This window comes from Belonocnema kinseyi, chromosome 4 (genome assembly GCF_010883055.1).
Source record: "Belonocnema kinseyi isolate 2016_QV_RU_SX_M_011 chromosome 4, B_treatae_v1, whole genome shotgun sequence".
Lineage (NCBI taxonomy): Eukaryota > Metazoa > Arthropoda > Insecta > Hymenoptera > Cynipidae > Belonocnema > Belonocnema kinseyi.
The window spans coordinates 8,270,409-8,294,160 of NC_046660.1; the positions used below are offsets into that span (position 1 = coordinate 8,270,409).

Below are 23,752 nucleotides of genomic sequence, written 5' to 3' on the forward strand. Positions count from 1 at the left end.
GGGAGTTGGCGAGAAAGTGATGGAGGTAGAAGAGTGTAGAGGGAAGGCGATCGAATTAACGAGATGGGAAGAAGAAAGGAGGGAGTTCTTTAATGATAGAGAAATAGAAGACTCGACTGGAGTAAACTATGAAGAATTGGAAAAAAGGGAGAGGGAAAGACAATTAATAGAAAGATGTGGGGCGATTGAGGAATCAAAATACAATAAATGGTATAAGATGATAAAAAAGGAAGGGGTGCCAAAGTATTTAGAAAAGGGATGGGGAGAGAGAAGGTGGACTAGAATAGCAAGATTTAGGCTGGGAAGTGAGGTAAGGGAGGGGATGTACTGGGAAAAAGAAGAGAACAGAAAGTGTAGAATATGTGAATGGGAGGAGGAAACATGGGAGCATGTATGGGAAGGATGTAGGAGAGGAATGGAAGATAAAGGAAGCTGGCAAGAAAATGTGGTTAAGATTCTAGGGGAGGATGGATTAGGAGAAGAATGGATGAAGGAGTTGGAGGGTGCTAGAGGAGCGAATGAGGGAGAATGAAAGAATGCACGTGAAAAAGGTAAATGGAGGTATAAATGCGTTTGCGTTCTCATGCTTTCTCTCTCTCTCTCTCGCTTGCACTCTCGCTTTCTTTCAATCGCTCACTCGCTTGCTAATAAGTCCTAAATTGCGCTATTGCAGGAAATAGAAATAAGGAACTAGATATAAGACTTTATGTAAATAGTTGTAAATAATTGTATATATAGAAAGGATAAGATTGTAAAAAATATAGATTTGAACGGAAAGATTGTAAGGAATGGAAGTCATGTAAACCCTTAAGGGACACATTATGAATAAAGAAGAATACAAAATTATTGAATTTAAAAACTTTTAAACTTCAATTTTAAAAGTTTGAAATTCAAAACTTCCACTTTGAGTGCTTTCATTTGCAGCTAAGTTTTTATTAATTCAAATGGAAAAATGGTTAGTTTTAGGGTTCAATTTTTTAAATTTTATTGACCATGAAAAACACTTTTAGGCCAAAATTAATGTACACATTTAAAATGGTACCTACTCTTTCTAGTTCCAGTTTTCGGCACCAGGTGGCGAAATGGTAGACCACCATTCCCAATAGAAACAAATTAAATTTTCTAAAATCGTGACACTCATGAATAGAAATATATAAAATGATATGTCTTCACTTTTTCTTTTATCTTAAAATGAATTCATATTAAAAAGTAAAAATTAATACTTTACAATCTTACATCTTAAATTCAATCAAATTCTTCTTAAATTAATTTTAATATTTGATTTTAAAATTTATCTATAATTTTTAAGTATTTTTTACTTAGTAAATTTTATTTTACTGAAAAAAAATCAAGGGCCAAAAAAAAGTGTTGCGCGTTAATTACTCCTATGAAATAAATAAAAAAACTTAGATTTAAGATAAATTCCAATTTTCTCAGAACATTAAAAAATTTTCGAATTTCTAAACCTGGAAATAAAAATAAAAATGTTTCTGGAATTAGAAAATAATTAACTATTTAAATTTTCAGAATCATTGAGGATGTCGGTAGTGAAACCAAATCGTTGGAGAATAAGGAGAGATGGCAACTGGATAAGCAAATTCGTAAAAAAACGAATACCAATTGTCTCTTGGCTTCCAAAGTATGATTCGGATAAATTTTTTAACGATGCAATTGCTGGTATTACAGTTGGACTGACAGTAATGCCCCAAGGGCTTGCATATGCAACACTGGCAGGTTTGGAACCACAGGTAACATTTTGAAAAGCAAAAGAAAATTTTATTTTTATTTTTTAACCCCGAAAATCCTTTATTTTAGGTGAAAATTATTTTTAAATGTTTATATTTGCTTAGTAAAAATGTATTTTTATAATTTCCAGACCTGAATTTTTGACGAAAAAAATATTATTTTTCAACAACAAAATGTAATTGTTTATATTTTAGCAAAAAAAAAAGATTTGTCATTTTGCATAAAAAACAGTTTAATTGAACCAAAAGGGAGGAATTTCCCACAAAAGTTGTTGAATTATCATCCAAAAGATATTAATTTTCAAGAAAATAGTACAATTTTCAACAACAAAAAAATAATTTCAACAAAAAAAAGACGAATTTTGTATTTTAACCGAATTGTTGAATTTTCAAACCAAAAAGTCAAGTTGAAAAATCATATAGTTGAATTTTCAAAGAAATATTTTAATTCTCAGTTCCATAAATTAATTTTTAAGTATAAAATACCAAATTTTCATCTTGAATTATGAATCTCCAACCCAAAAATTTAACTTTCTAGAAAAATAGTTCAAATTTGAAGCAAAGAGTTAAATTTTGGTCCTATAAAGATGAATTTTCAACAAAAAATGTAATAATTTATGCTTCAACAAAAAAATTACAAAATTAAAAATTAAAAACAGGTGCATTTTTTAACCAGAAAATTGATTTTATACCAAAAAGACGCATTTTTAACAAAACACATAAGTTTTAAACTATATTGAAAAATTATTTTATAATTATATTTTTAATATAAATTTATTTATTTATATATATACACATATTTAATTATATTTGAAAAATGAACGTCAGTCCAAATTTTAATTGACACATTTTTAGTTTATATTTTTTTGTTTTCTAAAAATTGTCAACTGATAGTCGAAGTTTTAAAAGAAAAAAATAATAAAAATAAAAAATAAAAAAAATTAAATTAAAAAATAAAGTAGATTATGTTTTATCTAAATAGTTGCATTTTTAACCAAAGAAATGGTCTTCTACGGAAAAAAAGAATTTTCAACAAAATAAATAAATATGCGATCAAATAGTACAATTTTTTACCAAACTGTGGATTTTTCGAGTGAAAAATAAAAATTTTTAACGAAAAAGTTTATTTTTAAACAAAGCAGGATTTATTTTCTACCAAAAAATACGAATTTTCAACAAAATAGTTTGAATAATGGATGTGATGAAAATCAAAGATTTCATTTAATTAATGTTTAGTTTATATTTGTCTCGTTTCTAAAATATTGATCTAAGTAGTTAAATTTTTAAACTAAAAATATCAATTTTTAAGAAAAAATTGAATAGTTAAATTTTTAATTAAGAGAATTAATTTTCGATCAAAAAACGAATTGTCTACAAAATGGTTGAATTTTATATCAAAAAGTTGAATTTGATACCAAAATATATTAATTTTCAACAAACAAGTTAATTCTCAAACATTTAATTGAATTTTAAACAAAATAATTAAATTTTCTGTTAAATAATTTAATTTATTATCAAAAAATACTTTTTTTAAAATAAATTATGAATCTTGAACCAAACAAATTGTCCATTAAAAAGATGGTTGCATTTTAAACGAATGCCAAAAAGACGAAATTTTCAAAAAAAATACTTAGATTTTTAACAAAATAGTTAAATTTTCTATTAATCTCTTGAATTTTTTACAAAAAGAAAAGCTAAATTTTCAACAAAAGTGAAAGTCCCATTGAAGTTTATTAATTTCTAACTAGACGGCTGCTTTGTTAACGATAAAAGTTTAAATTTTTATCAAAAAAATGATGTTTTAAGCTTTAAAAAAATTTTTGCTAATTAAAAAAGAAAAAATTGCAACAAGTTGTTAAATTTTTTAATTAAAAAATGATGTTTCAAATTTAAAAATGAATTTTTTAATTAAAAAATGAATTTTTGAAACAAAAATGAGGAATTACTTATAAACAAAATTGTTAAATTTTCAAGTCGAAAATAAGAATTTTCTACTAAATGGTTAAATTTTTAATTGAACTAAATTGATTTTTAACCAGACAGTTATTTTTTAAACAAAAAAGTTAAAATTTCAAGTCAAAAAGACGAATTTTGCAATGAAATAGTTCAATTTTCTTCCAATTTTTGTTGTATTTTCTGCAAAATAGAGAAATTTTTAATTTCTTCAGAAAAAAAAGAATTTTCGACCAAATAAATTTTTCAGTCCAAATAGGAAAAAATTGCAATAAAATTTTGAATTTTCAATTCAAAAAGACGAAATTCTTAATGAAATACAAAAATTGTCAACGAAACAGTTAAATTTGCTACTAAATTTTCTACTAAACAGTTGAATTTCTACAAAAAAAGTTTAATTGTTAACAAACAAACAAAAATTGTTACTAAAAAAAAAAAATTCCATTCAAATTGTTGAATTTTCAATAAAAATTGATTAATTTTCAACAAAACAGTTGAAAACAGTGAACAAATTTTGGGAAATTTAAAAAAAATTGTAATGAATTAAAAGTAATTTAAAATATTTTGATAGCATTTTCAAAATTCTATTTTAATAATATTATTGAAAATTCATGTTATTAATAATTTGCTTAAAAAGTCGTTTAATTTTAATGTTTTTACGCATTTTTCGTTGAAATTTTAAGTTTTTCTTATTGTGCAAAACTTCTTTGTTATTTATTTTCATATAAAAAATTGAGAATTTTCAAATTTTTTGATTTATTAAAAAGAAAAAGTTTTTTCTGCTAAAAAAGATGACTTTTTAACAAAATACTAGAATTTTCAACAAAATAATTGAATTTTTAACATAAATAAAATGAAATTTTAAAACAAATAATATGACTTTTCAGGAAAAAATTAATTTTCCACGAAAGTGATGCATTTTTACCCGACAAAAACGAAATTTGAAACTAAAAACTTATTTTTTACCAAAAAGGCGAATTTTAAACTAAAAAATATCAATCCCAAAAAAATGGTAATTTGAATTTTCAATTAAATTTTTATTAAAAAAATATGACATTTCCTCTAAAGCAAAAGAATGTTTAATTATAAAAAAAAGTTGAGTTTAGATAAAAAAAAATTCCATTTGACTCTTCAAGATAAGAAATGGAATTTTTGATAACAAAAAAAAAGTTTCTACGAAAAAAATTGAATTTTGATTGAAATGAAAACAATATTTTATCAAAAAATTTCTCTTATGATTATAATTGTTTATATTATAAACAAATTGATTTTTTTTAAATGCAGCAATTAGTTATTTTTCGACAGAAAAATACAATAAAAAAAATATATAAATAAAATTTATATGTCAATTTTTTTTAATTCGGAACTTTATCATAATTTTAGGAAAATTCATAATTTGTCGATTAATCTTACGATTTTTTCAAACAAATTTAATAAACAAATGCATTATTCGTTTAAAACATCAGAGAATTTATCAACTAAGTATGACTGATAATGAAATTTTCATTAAGTTCCCAATTAAAAAGACTGACATTGAAAAAACGAATTTTTCCATTCACAGAAATTGAATTTAAAAAAAAATTTAACCAAATACTTGAATTGTATACAAAAATAGATGAACCTTCATCCGAAAAAGATGAAATTTCTACCAAAAAGATAAATTTTTAATAAAGAAGTCGAATTTTCGACAAAGTAATTGAATTTGAAAAAAATATTTTAATTATCCACCAAAATCGTTGAGCCTTAATCAAAAAAAGATTGAATTTCAATAAAAGAAGTCGAATTTTGGACAAAACAATTGAATTATCAACAAAAAAGGTCATTTCCAACCAAAAAAGTTGAATTTTCTACCAAGGTAGTTGAATTTTTAATAAAAAATATGATATTTCCACCAAAATAAATTATTTTTCTATCATAAAGGACAAATTTTCTGAAAAACAAATAAATTTTCAATCAAAAAGTCAGTTTTCAACTAAATAGTTTAATTCTCTGAGATAATAGATTAATTTTTGACCGAAAAAGATTCAATTTTCAATAAAAAATGAATTTTCACTAAAAAAGTCGAATTTTTTAAAAAGCAATTGAATTTTAAAAAAATTTTAATTCGCTACCAAAATAGTTGAATTTTAAACCAAAAAAAAAAAAGAATTTTTAATAACAAAAGACGAATTTCTGAAAAAAAAAACAATTAAGTTTTCTTTTAAAATAAATGAATTTTCAACCAAAACAGATGAAATTTCTACCAAAAGAAATGAATTTTCTAACAGAAAGGACGAACGTTTTCCAAGATCAAAAAAATGCCACAAAATTGTTAAATTGTATACAAAAATAGATGAATTTTGATCCGAAAAGGATGAACTTTGAATAAAAAAAAAACGAACGAAAAAAAAAACGAATTTCTACCAAAATGAATTAATTGTCTACAAGAAATGACAAATATTCTGCAAAGAATTAAATTTCAAATGGTTAAAAAATCCTTAAAATGCTTCCAAATTTTATTTGAAAGTCTTGTAAAATCTGCATGTTGCTTACATTTTTTTATTTAAGTATTTTATTATTTTTGAAATTATTTTAGAACTTTTAAACATCCCTTAAAATTAATTCAATTTTTTATATCTTTTTTTTTAATTCTGCCAAATTAAATAAATTTCCTTAAAATCTTCCACATTGATTTTTCATAATTTCTTAAATCTTTTTAAATAATCACTCATAATTATCATTTCAAAATAAAAATCATTTTTATTTTTCAAAGGAAATGTGTTTTGATCTTCTAAAGCCATTCCAAAATTCTAAAAAAGCTTTAAAATTTTTTCTTAAAATTCTGCCAAAATTTAGATTTTGTTTTAAATTAGGCCGTGGGCTATTTAAAACGATATTGAAGAATTTTTTACTCACAAATTAATTTTTTTTAAATTGAACAACAAAAATTTCACGTTCAAAATTTAGTTTTTAATATTTACTATAATTACTGATTTTAAACAAACAGTCAGATATTTCCTAATATTAATTAATTCTTATTTTTTATATTAAAAATTTTCAAATTGAAGGACAGTTCAATTTTAAAAATCACTATTAATTTACGTTGGACTGGGAAACTTGGAAAAACGGGAAATGAGAGTGAATTTATTTTTTGATCGGAAATTTTACAAATTTTTTAGAATAAAAATTTTGTCTAACTTTAATTTCAACCATTTTTAACTAATTTCCTGAATTGTGATTTTTATAAATAATTATATCATTTAGTTTAGAAAATATTTCGAAAATCTTTCACTTAAAAAATTTTTCATTTTAGATTTTTAGTTTTTAAACGTATATTTTAATTTAAAGAAATTTAAAATTCAGTTTTAAAGGTTAAAAAAAAGTAAAAATGTGAAGTTTTTAAAATCAATGATTTAAAAAAAAAACAGGTGGTGGTCGGAAACTGGGAATTTTACCAATTTTCAAAAGAAATTAATGTATCATTTATTCCGATAATTTTATTTATAAATTAAAAATTCTCATGATTTATCAATAAAATATTTTTCATTCACAGTTTCAGGTATTTTTTTATATTAAATTTAATAAATAAATTTATTAATATATTATTTTTATTAATTTTTTTCTGCTATTAAAAAATGTAAACGTACCTTTTACTATTTGCAACTTAAAAATAAATCCATAGTCTAAATTATTTAATTTTTATCTCATTTAATTTGAAATTTCTTATTTAAAAAAAAAATTTGAGTTATTTTAAGATATGTTTAGAAGTTTTAAAGAGATTGAAAATTAATTAAAAACTTGAGATTATTTCAAGTAATTTAAACGAAGGATGTTAACATTTTTTTCCGAACTTTTAAATATATTTTAAAATTAATCGAAATTTTCCTACAATTTTGGAAAATCTAGCAAATTAAATAAAATCCTTAAAATCTTCCATGTTATTGTTTGATCTTTTTTCAAATCTCTTAAAATTTTCTTAAACTTTCTGTAACAATAATTTTTCCATGTGAAAAATCATTTTCAATTTTCCTACGAATCTGGATAAAAATTTTCTTCAAAAAATTCTACATTTTTTGTTTGAAATCTATAAAAATCTAAATTTTATTTTAAATTCGGCTCTAAGTATTTCAAATTAATTCAAATTCAAAATTTAATTCGAATCTTTTTAAAACTTCTAAATATCTCTCAATATTATTCTAATATTTTTTACAAATAGTAACTGTTCCATTGTTATTTATCAATTTTCTTTAATTTTCAGGATTTTCTAAAAGTTATAGGAAAAATTCAACTCAAAATAAATTTAAAAGTTGCGAAAAAAAAATTCAGAAATTATTTTGAATTTGACAAAATTTAATACCACTTCTAGAATTGTCAAAATTTTGAAATAAAATTTTAAAGCTTATCAAGGATGCCTGAACAATTTAAAATAAAAATAATTTAAGTTCTAATTTAAGAACTGTTGAATTAAAAAAAAAATTATTTTTTAATTTTTAATGTGTCTAGTTTAAAATTACTTAAATTAATATAATTTTTAAAAATTTCAAGTTCATTAATTGATTTTTTGAATTTGTGGGAAGGTAAAAATGGGTAAAAAAAAGGTTGAAATTTTTTTCAGTATGGACTCTATTCGGCATTCATAGGCGCCATAGTTTACGTTTTCTTTGGATCCTGCAAAGACATAACAATTGGTCCCACAGCTTTGATGTCACTCATGACCCATGAATACGTGCGAGGTCGAAGTGTGGACTTCGCAATCCTCCTCGCTTTTTTATCAGGTTGCATGCAACTGATGATGGGCTTCTTGAGACTAGGTATTTAATTACATTATTTATAAAAATAGAAAAAAAAACATTCATAACATGACAAATAACCATTCGCAGTTTATAAATATGAGGTTTTTATCAATAAAGGGGGAGGGTCGGTAAGGCCGGTTTTTGGCTAATTACGAATCTGGCATCCGTTGAACTCTATCGCTTCAGGTTCAAGGTCATTTGAAGGTCATTTGAAGGTCAAATCGAGAAAAAACGGTAAAAAATTTTAAAAAAATATGTTGTAGGTTTTTGGGGTCGCTGATTACGAACCTGGTGTTCGCTGACCTTTATCGCGTCAGGTTCAAGGTCATGGGAATGACATATTTTTTTATTTTTTCAACGTTTTTTTATCGATTTGACTTTCAAATGACCTTGAACCTGACGCGATAAAGGTCAGCGGACACCAGGTTCATAATCAGCGATCCCAAAAACCTATAGCATATTTAAAAAAAATTTTTTTTACCGTTTTTCTCGATTTGACCTTCAAATGACCTTCAACCTGAAGCGATAGAGTTCAACGGATGCCAGATTCGTAATTAGCGACTCCAGAAACCTATAACGTATTTTTTTCGATTTTTTTGACCGTTTTCTCTCGATTTGACCTTCCAATGACCTTGAACCTTACGCGATAAAAGTCAAAGGACGCCAGATTTGTATTCGGCGACCCCGAAAACCATAGTAAACCCGAGCTAACCTCAGAATACATGTTTAAGAGTGTCAAATCTCTCGAAAATACAGTTGGTGGGTAGTGCAATCGACTCGGGATACTTATAAGATACTACCATGATTTTTTCAGATTTTTTGGTCCAAAAATAAATTAGGCCAAAAACCGGCCTTACCGACCCTCCCCCTTTACTATTTTTTTGTGCGAGGATACTATTTTGATACTATTTCGAACGAATTACAATATACTGGGAAAATTAAAAATTAAGTAATAATAATTTAAATAATTTAAAATTTCATTTTTGTTGGTTAAAAATGCATCAGTTTCGTGGAAAATTAATTTTTTGCTGAAAAGTCATATTATTAGTTTAATTTTAGAATTTCCAGTTACTCTCGTTAAAAATTATTTAAACTATTCCAAGTCTTATTAGTTAAACAAATGTAAACGCCCGATTGAAAATCTATAAACTATTTTCAATTTTTAAATAATATCAAAATAATATATTTATAATTAAAAGCTCTAATTAAATTTTTAAACTATTCAATTGTGAATTTTTTAATTAAGAAAAATAAGAATTAGTTTATATTTAGAGTACGTTAAATTTTAATTGTTCTATTTAAAAAAATTAATTTTTAGGTAAAAAATTGTTGAATTTCGGTGTCGAAAAAATTGGATTAATTTTAAAGGATGTTTAAAAGTTTTAAAAAATTTCAAAAATAATAAAAAAAATGTAAACATGCAGATTTTTTAAAATTTATAAATAAAATTTGGAAGCTTTTTAAGGATTTTTTAACCATTTTTAAACATTTTTTAACGTTTAATTTAAGAAGTGTTCAGCTTATAAAAAAAATGTAACCGTTCAATTTTTAATATTTCTGGCTTAAAATTGCTTTAAATGATACTTCCACTCCTTAAATTATGTTTAATAGTTGTACTGAGTAACATTAGTTAAAGATGTTCCATTATTATACAATAAACAAAAATATTTCTTGTAAACAAATTATTTGTTGAAAAAATTTTTTCTACGATTTTCCATAATTATACGTTTTTTCAAGTTATTTTGCAAGAAATTTGAATGGAAACAATATTACATTTTAAAAAATTTCTCTTAAGATTATAACTGTTTATGTTATAAACAAATTTAATGAACAAATGCAATAATCTGGCATTTGTCGACAGAAAAATTCATTTTTGTTTTTATGTCCATTTTTTTTTACTAGGAACTTTATGATAATTTTAGTAAAATTCATAATTTTCTTTATTAATTTTACCATTTTTCAAAACAAATTTAATAAACAATTAAACTATTTGGTTGAAGATTAACTTTTTTTAAAATTTAATTCTTTGCAGAATATTTGTCATTTCTGATATAAAATTAATTTATTTTGGTAGAAATTTCATTTTTTTGGTTGAAGATTCAATTATTTTGGTAGAAAACTTAATTTTTTTTCAAAAATTCAAAAACTTGAATTAATTTGAAATACTTAGAGCCGAATTTAAAATAAAATTTTGATTTTTATATATTTCAAACAAAAAATGTAGAATTTTGTTAAGAAAAATTTTATTCAGTTTCTTAGGAAAATTGAAAATAATTTTTCACTTGGAAAAATTATTGTTACTGAAAGTTTAAGTAAATTTTAAGAGATTTGAAAAATGATCAAACAATAACATGGAAGATTTTAAGGATTTTATTTAATTTGCTAGATTTTCCAAAATTGTAGAAAAATTTCGATTAATTTAAAAATATATTTAAAAGTTCGGAAAAAAATATTAACACCCTTCGTTTAAATTATTTGAAATAATTTCAAGTTTTTAATTAATTTTCAATCTTTTTAAAACTTCTAAATATCTCTTAAAATAAGTCAATTTTTTTTTTTAAATAAGAAATTTCAAATTAAATGAGATAAAAATTTAATAATTTAGGCTATGGATTTATTTTTAAGTTGCAAATAGTAAAAGGTACGTTTACATTTTTTAATAGCTGAAAAAATGAATAGAAATAATATATTAATAAATTTATTTATTAAATTTAATATAAAAAAATACCTGAAAATGTGAATTAAAAATATTTTATTAATAAATCATGAAAATTTTCAATTTAAAAATAAAATTATCGGATTAAATGATATATTAATTTCTTCTGAATTTTTTTTTTAAATCGTTGGTTTTAAAAACTTCAAATTTTTACTTTTTTTTAACCTTTAAAACTGAATTTTAAATTTCTTTAAATTAAAATATATGTTTAAAAACTAAAAATCTAAAATGGAAAATTTTTTAATTGAGAGACTTTCGAAATATTTTCTAAACTAAATGATATCATAATTTATAAAAATCACAATTTAGGAAATTAGTTAAACAAAATTTGTATGCTAAAAAATTTGTAAAATTCCCGATCAAAAAATAAATTCACTCTCATTTCCCGGTTTTCCGGGTTTCCCGGTCCAACGTAAATTAATAGTGATTTTTAAAATTGAACTGTCCTTCAATTTGAAAATTTTTAATATAAAAAAAATAAGAATTAATTAATATTAGGAAATATCTGACTGTTTGTTTAAAATCAGTAATTATAGTAAATATTAAAAACTAAATTTTGAACGTTAAATTTTTATTGTTCAATTTAAAAAAAAAATAATTTGTCAGTAAAAAATTCTTCAATATCGTTTTAAAAAGCCCACGGCCTAATTTAAAACAAAATCTAAATTTTGGCAGAATTTTAACAAAAAATTTTAAAGCTTTTTTAAAATTTTGAATGGCTTTAGAAGATCAAAAAACATTTCCTTTGAAAAATAAAAATGATTTTTACTTTGAAATGATAATTATGAGTGATTATTTAAAAAGATTTAAGAAATTATGAAAATTCAATGTGGAAGATTTTAAGGAAATTTATTTAATTTGGAAGAATTAAAAAAAAAGATATAAAAAATTGAATTAATTTTAAGGGATGTTTAAAAGTTCTAAAATAGTTTCAAAAATAATAAAAAATTTAAATTAAAAAAATGTAAACAACATACAGATGTTTCAAGACTTTCAAATAAAATTTGGAATTATTTTTAAGGATTTTTTATTCATTTGAAATTTAATTCTTTGCACAATATTTACAATTTCTGATAGAAAATATATTTATTTTGGTAGAAATTTAATATTCTTTATTGATAAATTCAATTGTTTTGTCAAAAGTTCGTTTTTTTTTAATTCAAAGTTCATCTTTTTCGGATTGTATACAATTTAAGAATTTTTTTACATTTTTTTTGCAGAACGTTCGTCCCTTCTGTTAGAAATTTCATTTTTTTGGTTGAAGATTCAATTATTTTGGTAGAAAAATTAATTTTTTTTTTCAAAAATTCGTCTTCTGTTATTAAAAATTCTTTTTTTTTTGTTTAAGATTAAACTATTTTGGTAGTGAATTAAAATTTTTTTTAAATTCAATTGCTTTTTTAAAAAATTCAACTTTTTCATTGAAAATTCATCTTTTTATTGGAAATTTAATCTTTTTCGGTTAAAAATTAATCTATTTTCTCAGAGAATTGAACTATTTGGTTGAAAACTGACTTTTTTATTGAAAATTCAAATATTTTTCAGAAAATTTGTCACAATCAAGTATTTGGTTAAATTTTTTTTTTTAATTCAATTTCTGTGAATGGAAAAATTCGTTTTTTCAATGTCAGTCTTTTTAATTGGGAACTTAATGAAAATTTCATTATCAGTCATACTTAGTTGATAAATTCTCTGATGTTTTAAACGAATAATGCATTTGTTTATTAAATTTGTTTGAAAAAATCATAAGATTAATCGACAAATTATGAATTTTCCTAAAATTATGATAAAGTTCCGAATTAAAAAAAGTTGACATATAAAAAAACTAATTTTTCTGTCGAAAAATACCTGATTGCTGCATTTAAAAAAAATCAAATTATTTATAATAAAAAAAAATTATAATCATAAGAGAAATTTTTTTGATGAAATATTGTTTTCATTTAAATTTCTTGCAATATAACTTCAAAAAAAAGGGTATTAATATTATAAATTCAATTTTTTTCGTTGAAACTTTTTTTTTGTCAACAAAAATTCCATTTCTCATCTTGAAGAGTCAAATGCATTTTTTTTTTATCTAAACTAAACTTTTAAATAAATTTTCTAATAAAAATTTAATTGAAAATTCAAATTACCATTTTTTTAGGATTGATATTTTTTAATTGAAAATTCGCCTTTTTGGTAAAAAATAAGTTTTTAGTTTAAAATTTCATTTTTGTCGTGTAAAAATGCATCGGTTTCGTCGAAAATTAATTTTTTCCTTAAAAGTCATAATATTAGTTTTTAAATTTAATGTTTGTAAAGAAAATTTGTCTTTTGATTTAAAGGTTCAATAATTTAGATAAAATTTTATTTCTGTTAAAAATTCAATTATTTTGTTGAAAATTCTAGTATTTGGTTGAAAAGCCATCTTTTCTAGCAGAAAAGACTTTTTTTTTTAAAATAACTTTAAAAATTTGAAAATTCTCAATTTTTTATATGAAAATAAATAACAAAGAAGTTTTGCACAATAACAAAAACTTAAAATTTTAACGAAAAATGCGTAAAATCATGCAATTAAACGATTTTTTACGCAAATTATTAATAATATGAATTCTCAATAATATTATTAAAATAGAGTTTTGAAAATGCTATGAAAAAATTTGAAATTAGTTTAAATTCATTACAATTGTTTTTAAAGATCGCAAAATTTTTCCACTGTTTCCAACTGTTTTGTTGAAAATTAATAATATTTTATTGAAAATTCAACAATTTAAATGCAATTTTTTTCTTTTTTTTTGTAAAAATTTTTGTTTGTTTGATAAAAATTAAACTTTTTTTGTAGAAATTCAACTGTTTAGTAGAAAATTTAAGAAATTATTAGCAAATTTAACTATTTTGTTGAAAATTTTTGTATTTCATTAAGAATTTCGTCCTTTTGGATTGAAAATTCAAAAATTTTATTGCAATTTTTTCCTATTTGGACTGAAAAATTTATTTGGTCGAAAATTTCTTTTTTTCTGTAGAAATAAAAAATTTCTTGATTAACAGAAAAAGTTTCTGGTTAAAAATTAAGCTGCTTCGATTTTACATTAATTTTTTTAATGAAAATTCCTCTATTTTGCAGAAAATACAACAAAAATTGGAAGAAAATTGAACTATTTCGTTGCAAAATTCGTCTTTTTGACTCGAAAATTTCACAATTTGATTGCAATTTTTCATCTGTTTCGGTAGAAGTTTAACTTATTTGGTTAAAAAATAATTGGTTAAAAATTAATTTAGTTTAATTGAAAGTGGAAGCATTTTGTAGAAAATTCTTATTTTCGACTCGAAAATTTAACAATTTTGTTTGTAAGTAATTCGTCTTTTTTGGTTTAAAAATTCATTTTTTAATTAAAAAATTCCTTTTTAAATTTGAAACTTCATTTTTTAATTAAGTAATTTAACAACCTGATTCCAATTTTTTTCTTTTTTGATTAACAAAATTTTTGATTAATGAAATTTTTTGTTGAAAAATTAAAATTGGAATTTATCCTGGAGAATAATAATTTTCAATGGAAAATTGAATTTTTCAAACAAAATTTTTATTCTTTTTTTAAATCTAATATTTTCGAAAAAAAAATTAAACTATAAATTGGAACAGTGAATTTTACAAAAAATTCTAATTTAGACAATTGTTTCAAATGGAGAATTTTAAAAAAGAATAAAAATTTTTCATTTGGAACGTGAATTTTTCTAAAAGAATAACAATTTCGGATTTAAACAGGGAATTTTGAATTTTTTACAAATTTATAGTTGGAACTGGAATTTAACGAGACTAATAATAATTCTAACTTGGAACCGGAAATTTTCAAATTTTAAATATTTTTCGATTTTTAATAATTACTGAGCTGGAATTCAATAAAAGAAGACTAATTTTCGACAAAATAACTTAATTTTCAAGAAAAATTTCATTTTCTACAAAATAATTGAATTTAATACCAAAATAGTTGAATCTTCAAACCAAAAAGATCAAATTTCTATAAAAAAAAATGAATTTCTTAGCAGAGAGAACGAATTTTTTGTAAACCAATTGAATTTTCAAAATAAAAAAAAATCAAACAAATATTTCAATTTCCTACCAAACTATATGAATCTTTAAACAAAAAAGATTAATTTTTAATTTAAAAAATATGAATTTAAAAAGAAACTTTTTCATTTTCAACAAATAAGGTAATTTTCAACGAAATGAATGAAATTTCTATCAAAAAAATTAACTTTGAATAAAAGAAAACGAATTTTACCAAATAGTTAAATTGACCACCAAAATTGATAAATCTTTAACCGAAAATGATGAATTTTCAATAAAAAAGTCAAATTTTCAAGAAAAAAGTAATGTTTTACCAAATTATTTGAATTTTGAATCAAAAAGATGAATTTTCATTAAAAGAAGATGATTTTTCAACAAAAAAGGTCATTTTCTCCAAATATTTGAATTTTCTACGAAAATAATTGAATCTTTAACCAAAAAAGATGAATTTTTAATTTAAAAAATAAGAATTTTCAAAAAACACTTTTTAAATTTCAACAAATAAGGTAATTTTCAACCAACAGGAATGAAATTTCTATCAAAAAAATGAACTTTCAATAAAATAAAACGAATTTTACCAAATAGTTAAATTTTCTATCAAAATTGATGAATCTTTAACCGAAAATGATGAATTTTCAATAAAAAAAGTCGAATTTTCGACAAAGCAATTTAGTTTTCAACAAAAAAGGTCATTTTCTAAAAAATATTTAAATTTTCTACCAAAATAATTGAATCTACAGGCAAAAAAGATGAAGTTTCTAACAAAAAAGATTAATTTTTAATTAAAAAAAAAAAAGTAAAACGAATTTTCAAAAAAACTTTGTTAATTTGCGAAATTTTCGAAAAGAAGACAAATTCTGAATTGGAACAGGAACTTTTTCCAAATAATTATAATTCCGAGTTGAAGTAGGGAATTTTAAAATTTAAATAAATTTCGAGCTGGAAAAGGGAATTTTTTTAAAGGAATAAATTTTAAGTTAAAACGGGATATTTTTGAAAAAAATGGAAATTATGAATTTGCACAGGGAATTTTTTAAAATCAATTCTCAGCTGGAATTGGAATTTACCCAGGAGAATAACAATTTTAAATAAAAAATTGAATTATTCAAAAAAAATTGTTATTCTGTGAGAATTTTCGAAAAGAATCAAAATTCCGAATTTAAAGAGGAAGTTTTCAATTTTTAACAAATTCTGAGCTGAAACTAGAATTAATAATCACTTGAAATTCGACATTTTATAAAAGTTTAAAATTTGCAATTTGTTAGTTTAACTGCATTTAATTTTAAATTGTTCAATTAAAAAGTGTTGGTAGCTTTTATTCAATACGTGTAAATTATTGAGCATTTGAATAAAAAATTATCCAATTAAAAAACTTTTAAACTTCAATTTTCAAAGTTTAAAATTCAAGTGTTTTACTCCCATGTGCTTTCATTTTTATTTCAGTTTTTATTACTTTGAATGAAACAATTTTTAGATTGAGTGTTTGATTTTTTAACTTTCATTGAGTGTGAAAAATGTTTTCGACCCGGGAAAAACCCTGTTCTTGCAGGAGTGCTCGTCGACTTTATATCGGTTCCCGTGACGGTAGGCTTCACATCAGCAACATCAGTGATCATCGTAGTCTCGCAATTAAAAGGGCTCCTAGGCCTCAAGATTTCATCCTCAGGTTTCATGGACACCTTAAAAGCTGTCTTTGAGAACATCGGAAACACCAGTCTCTGGGACACCGCCATGAGCTTCACCTGCATCATCATCCTCCTCATATTCAGAGTAATTTTAACCAATTTTATTGCGCACAAACCAGTTTTGGATGAGTTACTTTCTTTTTTCAGTGACAGAACAATTTAATTTTCAAAAAAAGGGTCATTTTCTACAAAATAGTTACATTTTCTATCAAAATTATTAAATCTTCAACCGAAAAAGATTAAATTTCTAACAAAAGAAATTAATTTTCTAACAGGAAGAACGAATTTTTGCAAAACAATGGAAGTTTTAACAAAAAAAAAGATAATTTTCCAGAAAATAGTTGAATTTAAAAAAAACGGTCATTTTCTATCAAAATTATTGAATCTTCAACCGGAAAAGATTAAATTTCGAACAAAAGAAATTAATTTTCTAACAGGAAGAACGAATTTTTGCAAAACAATGGAAGTTTTAACAAAAAAGGTAATTTTCTACAAAATAGTTGAATTTAAAAAAAAGGGTCATTTTCTACATAATAGTTACATTTTCTATCAAAACTATTGAATCTTCAACCGAAAAAGATTAAATTTCTAACAAAAGAAATTAATTTTCTAACAGAAAGAACGAATTTTTGCAAAACAATGGAAGTTTTAACAAAAAAAAAGGTAATTTTCCAGAAAATAGTTGAATTTAAAAAAAAAGGGTCATTTTCTATCAAAATTATTGAATCTTCAACCGGAAAAGATTAAATTTCGAACAAAAGAAATTAATTTTCTAACAGGAAGAACGAATTTTTGCAAAACAATGGAAGTTTTAACAAAAAAGGTAATTTTCTACAAAATAGTTGAATTTAAAAAAAAGGGTCATTTTCTACATAATAGTTACATTTTCTATCAAAACTATTGAATCTTCAACCGAAAAAGATTAAATTTCTAACAAAAGAAATTAATTTTCTAACAGAAAGAACGAATTTTTGCAAAACAATGGAAGTTTTAACAAAAAAAAGGTAATTTTCCAGAAAATAGTTGAATTTAAAAAAAAAGGGTCATTTTCTATCAAAATTATTGAATCTTCAACCGGAAAAGATTAAATTTCTAACAAAAGAAATTAATTTTATAAAAGAAAGAACGAATTTTTGCAAAACAATGGAAGTTTTAACAAAAAAGGTAATTTTCTACAAAATAGTTGAATTTAAAAAAAAGGGTCATTTTCTACATAATAGTTACATTTTCTATCAAAACTATTGAATCTTAAACCGAAAAAGATTAAATTTCTAACAAAAGAAATTAATTTTCTAACAGAAAGAACGAATTTTTTGCAAAACAATTGAAGTTTTAAGAAAAAAAGGTAATTTTCCACACAATAGTTGACTTTTCATTTGAAAAATATGCGTTTTCAATTGAAAAAAGTCGAATTTTCGACAAAGCATTTAAGTTTTTAACAAAAAAGGTATCTTCCACTAAAATACTTGAATCTTGAATCACAAAAGATTAATTTTCAATAAAAAAAGACGAATTTGCGACAAAATAGTTGAATTTTCAACAAAAAGGGTCCTTTTTTACAAAACAGTTACATTTTCTATCAAAATTATTGAATCTTCAACCGGAAAAGATTAAATTTCTTCCAAAAGAAATTAATTTTCTAACGGAAAGAACGAGTTTTTTGCAAAACAATTGAAGTTTTAAGAAAAAAGGTAATTTTCCACACAATAGTTGAATTTTCATTGGAAAAATATGCGTTTTCAATTGAAGAAAGTCGAATTTTCGACAAAGCAATTAACTTTCTTTAATAAAAAATTAATCTTCTACTAAAATATTTGAATATTGAACCAAAAAAGATGAATTTTCGACAAATAAATTTAATTTTCAATAAAAAAGGGTCATTTTCTACACAAAAAGTTACATTTTCTAACAAAATTATTGAATCTTCAACCGAAAAAGATTAAATTTCTACCAAAAGAAATTAATTTTCTAGCAGGAAGAACGAATATTTTGCAAAACAATTGAAGTTTTAAGAAAAAAGGTAATTTTCCAGAAAATGGTTGAATTTTCATTTGAAAAATGTGAGTTTTCAATTGAAAAAAGTCGAATTTTCGACAAAGCAATTAACTTTTTTTAACAAAAAAGTAATCGTCTACTAAAATATTTGAATCTTGAACCACAAAATATTAATTTTCAATAAAAAGACGAATTTGCGACAAAATAGTCGATTTTTCAACAAAAAGGGTCATTTTCTACAAAATAGTTACATTTTCTAACAAAATTATTGAATCTTCAACCGAAGAAGATTAAATTTCTATCAAAAGAAATTAATTTTGTAACAGGAAGAACTAACTTTTTGCAAAACAATTCAAGTTTTAACGAAAAAAGGTAATTTTCTAGAAAATAGGTGAATTTTCAATTGAAAAATATGAGTTCAATTGCAAAAGGTCGAATTTTCGACAAAGCAATTAACTTTTTTTAACAAAAAAGTAATCTTCTACTAAAATATTTGAATCTTGAACCAAAAAAGATTAATTTTCAATAAAAGAAGACGAATTTGCGACAAATAAATTTAATTTTAAAAAAAAGGGTCATTTTTAAAGAAAATTATTGAATCTTCAACCGACAAACTTAAATTTCTATCAAAAGAAATTAAGTTTCTAACAGAAAGAACGAGTTTTTTGCAAAACAATTGATGCTTCAACAGAAAAAATTAATTTTCCACAAATTAGTTGAATTTTCAATTGAAAAATATGAGTTTTCAGTGGAAAAAATTTGAATCTTCCACAAAGCAATTAACTTTTCTTAACAAAAAAGTAATCTTCTACTAAAATATTTGAATCTTGAACCACAAAAGATTAATTTTCAATAAAAAAGACGAATTTGCGACAAAATAGTCGAATTTTCAACAAAAAGGGTCATTTTCTACAAAATAGTTACATTTTCTAACAAAATTATTCAATCTTGAACCGAAAAAGTTTAAATTTATATCAAAAGAAATTAATTCTGTAACAGGAAGAACGAACTTTTTGCAAAATAATTGAAGTTTTAACAAAAAAAGGTAATTTTCCAGAAAATAGTTAAATTTTCAAAAAAAATGGGTCACTTTCCACATAATAGTTACATTTTTTAACAAAATTATTGAATCTTCAACCGAAAAAGATTAAATTTCTATCAAAAGAAATTAAGTTTCTAACAGAAAGAACGAGTTTTTTACAAAACAATTGAAGCTTTAACAGAAAAAGTTAATTTTCCACAAATTAGTTGAATTTTCAATTGAAAAATATGAGTTTTCAGTTGAAAAAATTTGAATTTTCGACAAAGCAATTAACTTTTCTTAACAAAAAAGTAATCTTCTACTAAAATATTTGAATCTTGAACCACAAAAGATTAATTTTCAATAAAAAAGACGAATTTGCGACAAAATAGTCGAATTTTCAACAAAAAGGGTCATTTTCTACAAAATAGTTACATTTTCTAACAAAATTATTCAATCTTGAACCGAAAAAGTTTAAATTTCTATCAAAAGAAATTAATTTTGTAACAGGAAGAACGAACTTTTCGCAAAACAATTGAAGTTTTAACGAAAAAAAGGTAATTTTCCAGAAAATGGTTGAATTTTCATTTGAAAAATGTGAGTTTTCAATTGAAAAAAGTCGAATTTTCGACAAAGCAATTAACTTTTTTTAACAAAAAAGTAGTCTTCTACTAAAATATTTGAATATTGAACCAAAAAAGATTAATTTTCAATGAAGAAGACGAATTTTCGACAAAACAATTTAATTTTCAACAAAAAGGGTCATTAAAAAAAGTCGAATTTTCAATAAAACAAGACGATCTTTTTACAAAACAATTGAATTTTTAACAAAAAAAAAGTAATTTTCTACAAAATATTTAAGTTTTTTGCAAAATAATTAAATTTTTTAAAAAATTCAACCAAATAGTTAAATTATATTTTTTTTTACCAGAAGAAATGAATTTCCTAACCGAAAGAATGAATTTTTTTTGCCAAAGAATTACATTTTCATCGAAGAAAAAAAATTCAACCAAATACTTAAATGGTCTACCTATTTAATTTTCAACAAAAAAGACCATTTTCTACAAAATGTTTTTATTTTCTTCGAAAATAGATCAATCTTCTAACAAAAAAGATGAATTTTTTATTATAAAACACGAATTTTAATAAAATCGTTTTCAATTTCAACAAAAAAGATTAATTTTTAATAAAACAAGGCGATTTTTTTACAAAACAATTGAATTTTTATCAAAAGAGGTAATTTTCCACAAAATAGTTGAATTTTCTAGCAAAATAGTTGAATCTTTAATCGAAAAAGATCAAATATCTATCAAAAGGAATAAATATTCTAACAGAAAGAACGACTTTTTTGCAAAAAATTGAATTTTTATTTTTAAAAAATTCAACCAAAAATTTAAATTTTTCACCAAACTAGATAAATATTTACCCCCAAAAAAGATTAATTGTCACTTAAAAAAGTCGAACTTTCGACAAAAAAAAATTAATTTAAAAAAGGGTCATTTTCTACTAATAATTTTAATTTTCTACCAAAGTGATTGAATTTTTAACCAAAAAAGATAAATTTCTATAAAAAAAGATTGAATTTAAAATTGATTGAAATTGAATTAAAAAAAAATGCTACCAAATACTTAAATTGTCTAGCAAAATTGATAAATCTTTAACCGAAAATGATGAATTTTCAATAAAAAAATATCATTTTCTACAAAATATTTTAATTTTCTACAAAAATAATTGAATCATGAACCGAAAAAGATTATTTTTCTACGAAATCGTTGAATTTTCTACTATTTTCAAACCAAAAAAATGTCTTTTCAACAAACAAAAAGTCAAATTTGCAAAAACAAAAATTAATTTTTTGTTGAAAATTTAAATATTTTGTTAAATTTTTTTTCATGGAATTTTCTTTTCCATTTTCGCCTTTTTAGCAGAAAATTATTTGTTTGAAAATTCATCTTTTTGGTAAAAAATTAATTTCTTTAATTTTGAATTTTAATATTTGGTTAAAAATTCGTTTCTTTTTTGGTTGAAAATTTATTTCACTAACTGAAAATCTAATTATTTTATTTTTTGGTAGAAAACTTAAAAAAATGGTTGAAAATTTTCTTTTTGTAGGAAAATAGTTCCTTAAAAATTCATCTTTTTGGAAAAAAATGAATGAATTTGGTTGAAAATTTTATTAATTTGAGTAAACTTTGTTTTTTATTGTTTAAAATTAATTAAATAAAAATGTAACTTTTCTTTGGTTAAAAATTGAAGTTTTTTGTTAGAACTCTTTTTTTTTATTTTTTCAACTAAAAATTAAACAATTCCGTTTTTGGTTCAAAATATTTTTTTTTTTTTTTTTTTTTTTTTTTTTTTTTTAGTTTAAAATTCAACTATATAAGGTTGAAAATTCGTGTATTTTATTAAATTATTGTATTTTTTGGTAGAATATTATTCTTCTCGTTTGAAAAATATCGAAAATTTACCGATTCTATTCCAACTTTCTTTTTTATGGAAATTAATTTTTTTACCTGAATATTTAACTTTTTAACTATAAAATTTCTGGTTGAAAATTTGAATATTTTCTAAGTTGAAAATTCGTCTTTTGATTATAAAATTATTTGTTTTCAAATTCATTTGTTTTTATACCAAAAAAACTATTTTGATCAAACCTTGTCTTATTTAGGAGAAGAGTACTCTCATTATTTGAAACTTTCCATTTTACGTTAAAAATTAATTTCTGTGGTTCAAAATTGAACTATTTTGTTAAAAATTCCTTCCCTTTTTAATTAAAAATTTATTTCACCAAATAAAAATCTAATTATTTTATTTTTGGTAGAATATTTAAAAAAAAAGGTTGAAAATTTATTGATTTTGTTTGGTATTTTTGGTAGAATATTATTCTTCTAGTTGGAAAACTATCGAAAAATTCTTTTTTATTTGTTTAGAAATTAATTTTTTCCTGAATATTTTACCATCCCATTTTTCCAAAAATCTATTTCCGTTGTTTAACAATTTGTTTTAAATTAATCTTATAAATTATACAATTTTTAGTTCAAAATTTAAATATATATTTTTTATTTTACAATTTCCGTGGTTGAAAATTGTACTATTTTGTTAAATCTTGAAAGAAAAATTCGCACAATATGATAACAGCGGTTTCCCTGCGCAGAAAATGAAAGACATCAAACTCTGCGGCGAAGGCGAGAAGCCGACGAAGCGACAGCTCGTAATGATGAAAATCATCTGGCTACTCTCGACCGCCAGAAATGCGATTGTCGTCGTCATATGCTCAGTAATTGCCTACAAGATGGAATCTTTGAATAATTCGCCCTTCATTCTCACCGGCCCCGTCAGATCAGGTCTTCCGGAAATTCGCCTGCCACCTTTTTCCACCCAGGTGAACAACCGCACCCTGAATTTTGTGGAAATGTGTTCCGAGCTCGGACCTGCAATCGTTCTCGTTCCGATTATCGGTGTTCTGGGCAATGTTGCCATCGCAAAAGCTTTCGCCAGTGGCAATAATGTGGACGCGACTCAAGAACTTTTAACGCTGGGCATTTGCAACGTTCTCGGATCTTGCGCGAGTTCAATGCCTGTCACGGGATCCTTCAGCAGATCGGCCGTCAATCATGCGAGTGGTGTCAAGACGCCGATGGGAGGACTTTACACGGGAGTGCTCATTCTTCTGGCTCTGACGCTGCTCACTCCATATTTTTATTTCATTCCCAAAGGTAGGTCCATGGTCATCCCTAAATTACGTGAGACAGTTTTTTAAATTTTTCAGGATTTACACTTATTTTTTCTGACGCTACTTTATATTTTTATACCATTCCCA

At 23.0% G+C, this 23,752-nt stretch overlaps 1 protein-coding gene across 1 annotated transcript in view; it reads left to right on the plus strand.

Moving 5' to 3' along the window:
• LOC117171401 (sodium-independent sulfate anion transporter) overlaps positions 1–23,752 on the plus strand; it is a 65,320-nt gene that overhangs the window by 24,200 nt on the left and 17,368 nt on the right. Inside the window, exons 2-5 of the mRNA XM_033358679.1 lie at positions 1,528–1,748; positions 8,293–8,488; positions 16,781–17,001; positions 23,087–23,648. Coding sequence (XP_033214570.1) covers positions 1,539–1,748; positions 8,293–8,488; positions 16,781–17,001; positions 23,087–23,648 — 1,189 coding nt within the window. The 5' untranslated portion in view covers positions 1,528–1,538. The remainder of the gene's footprint in view (positions 1–1,527; positions 1,749–8,292; positions 8,489–16,780; positions 17,002–23,086; positions 23,649–23,752) is intronic.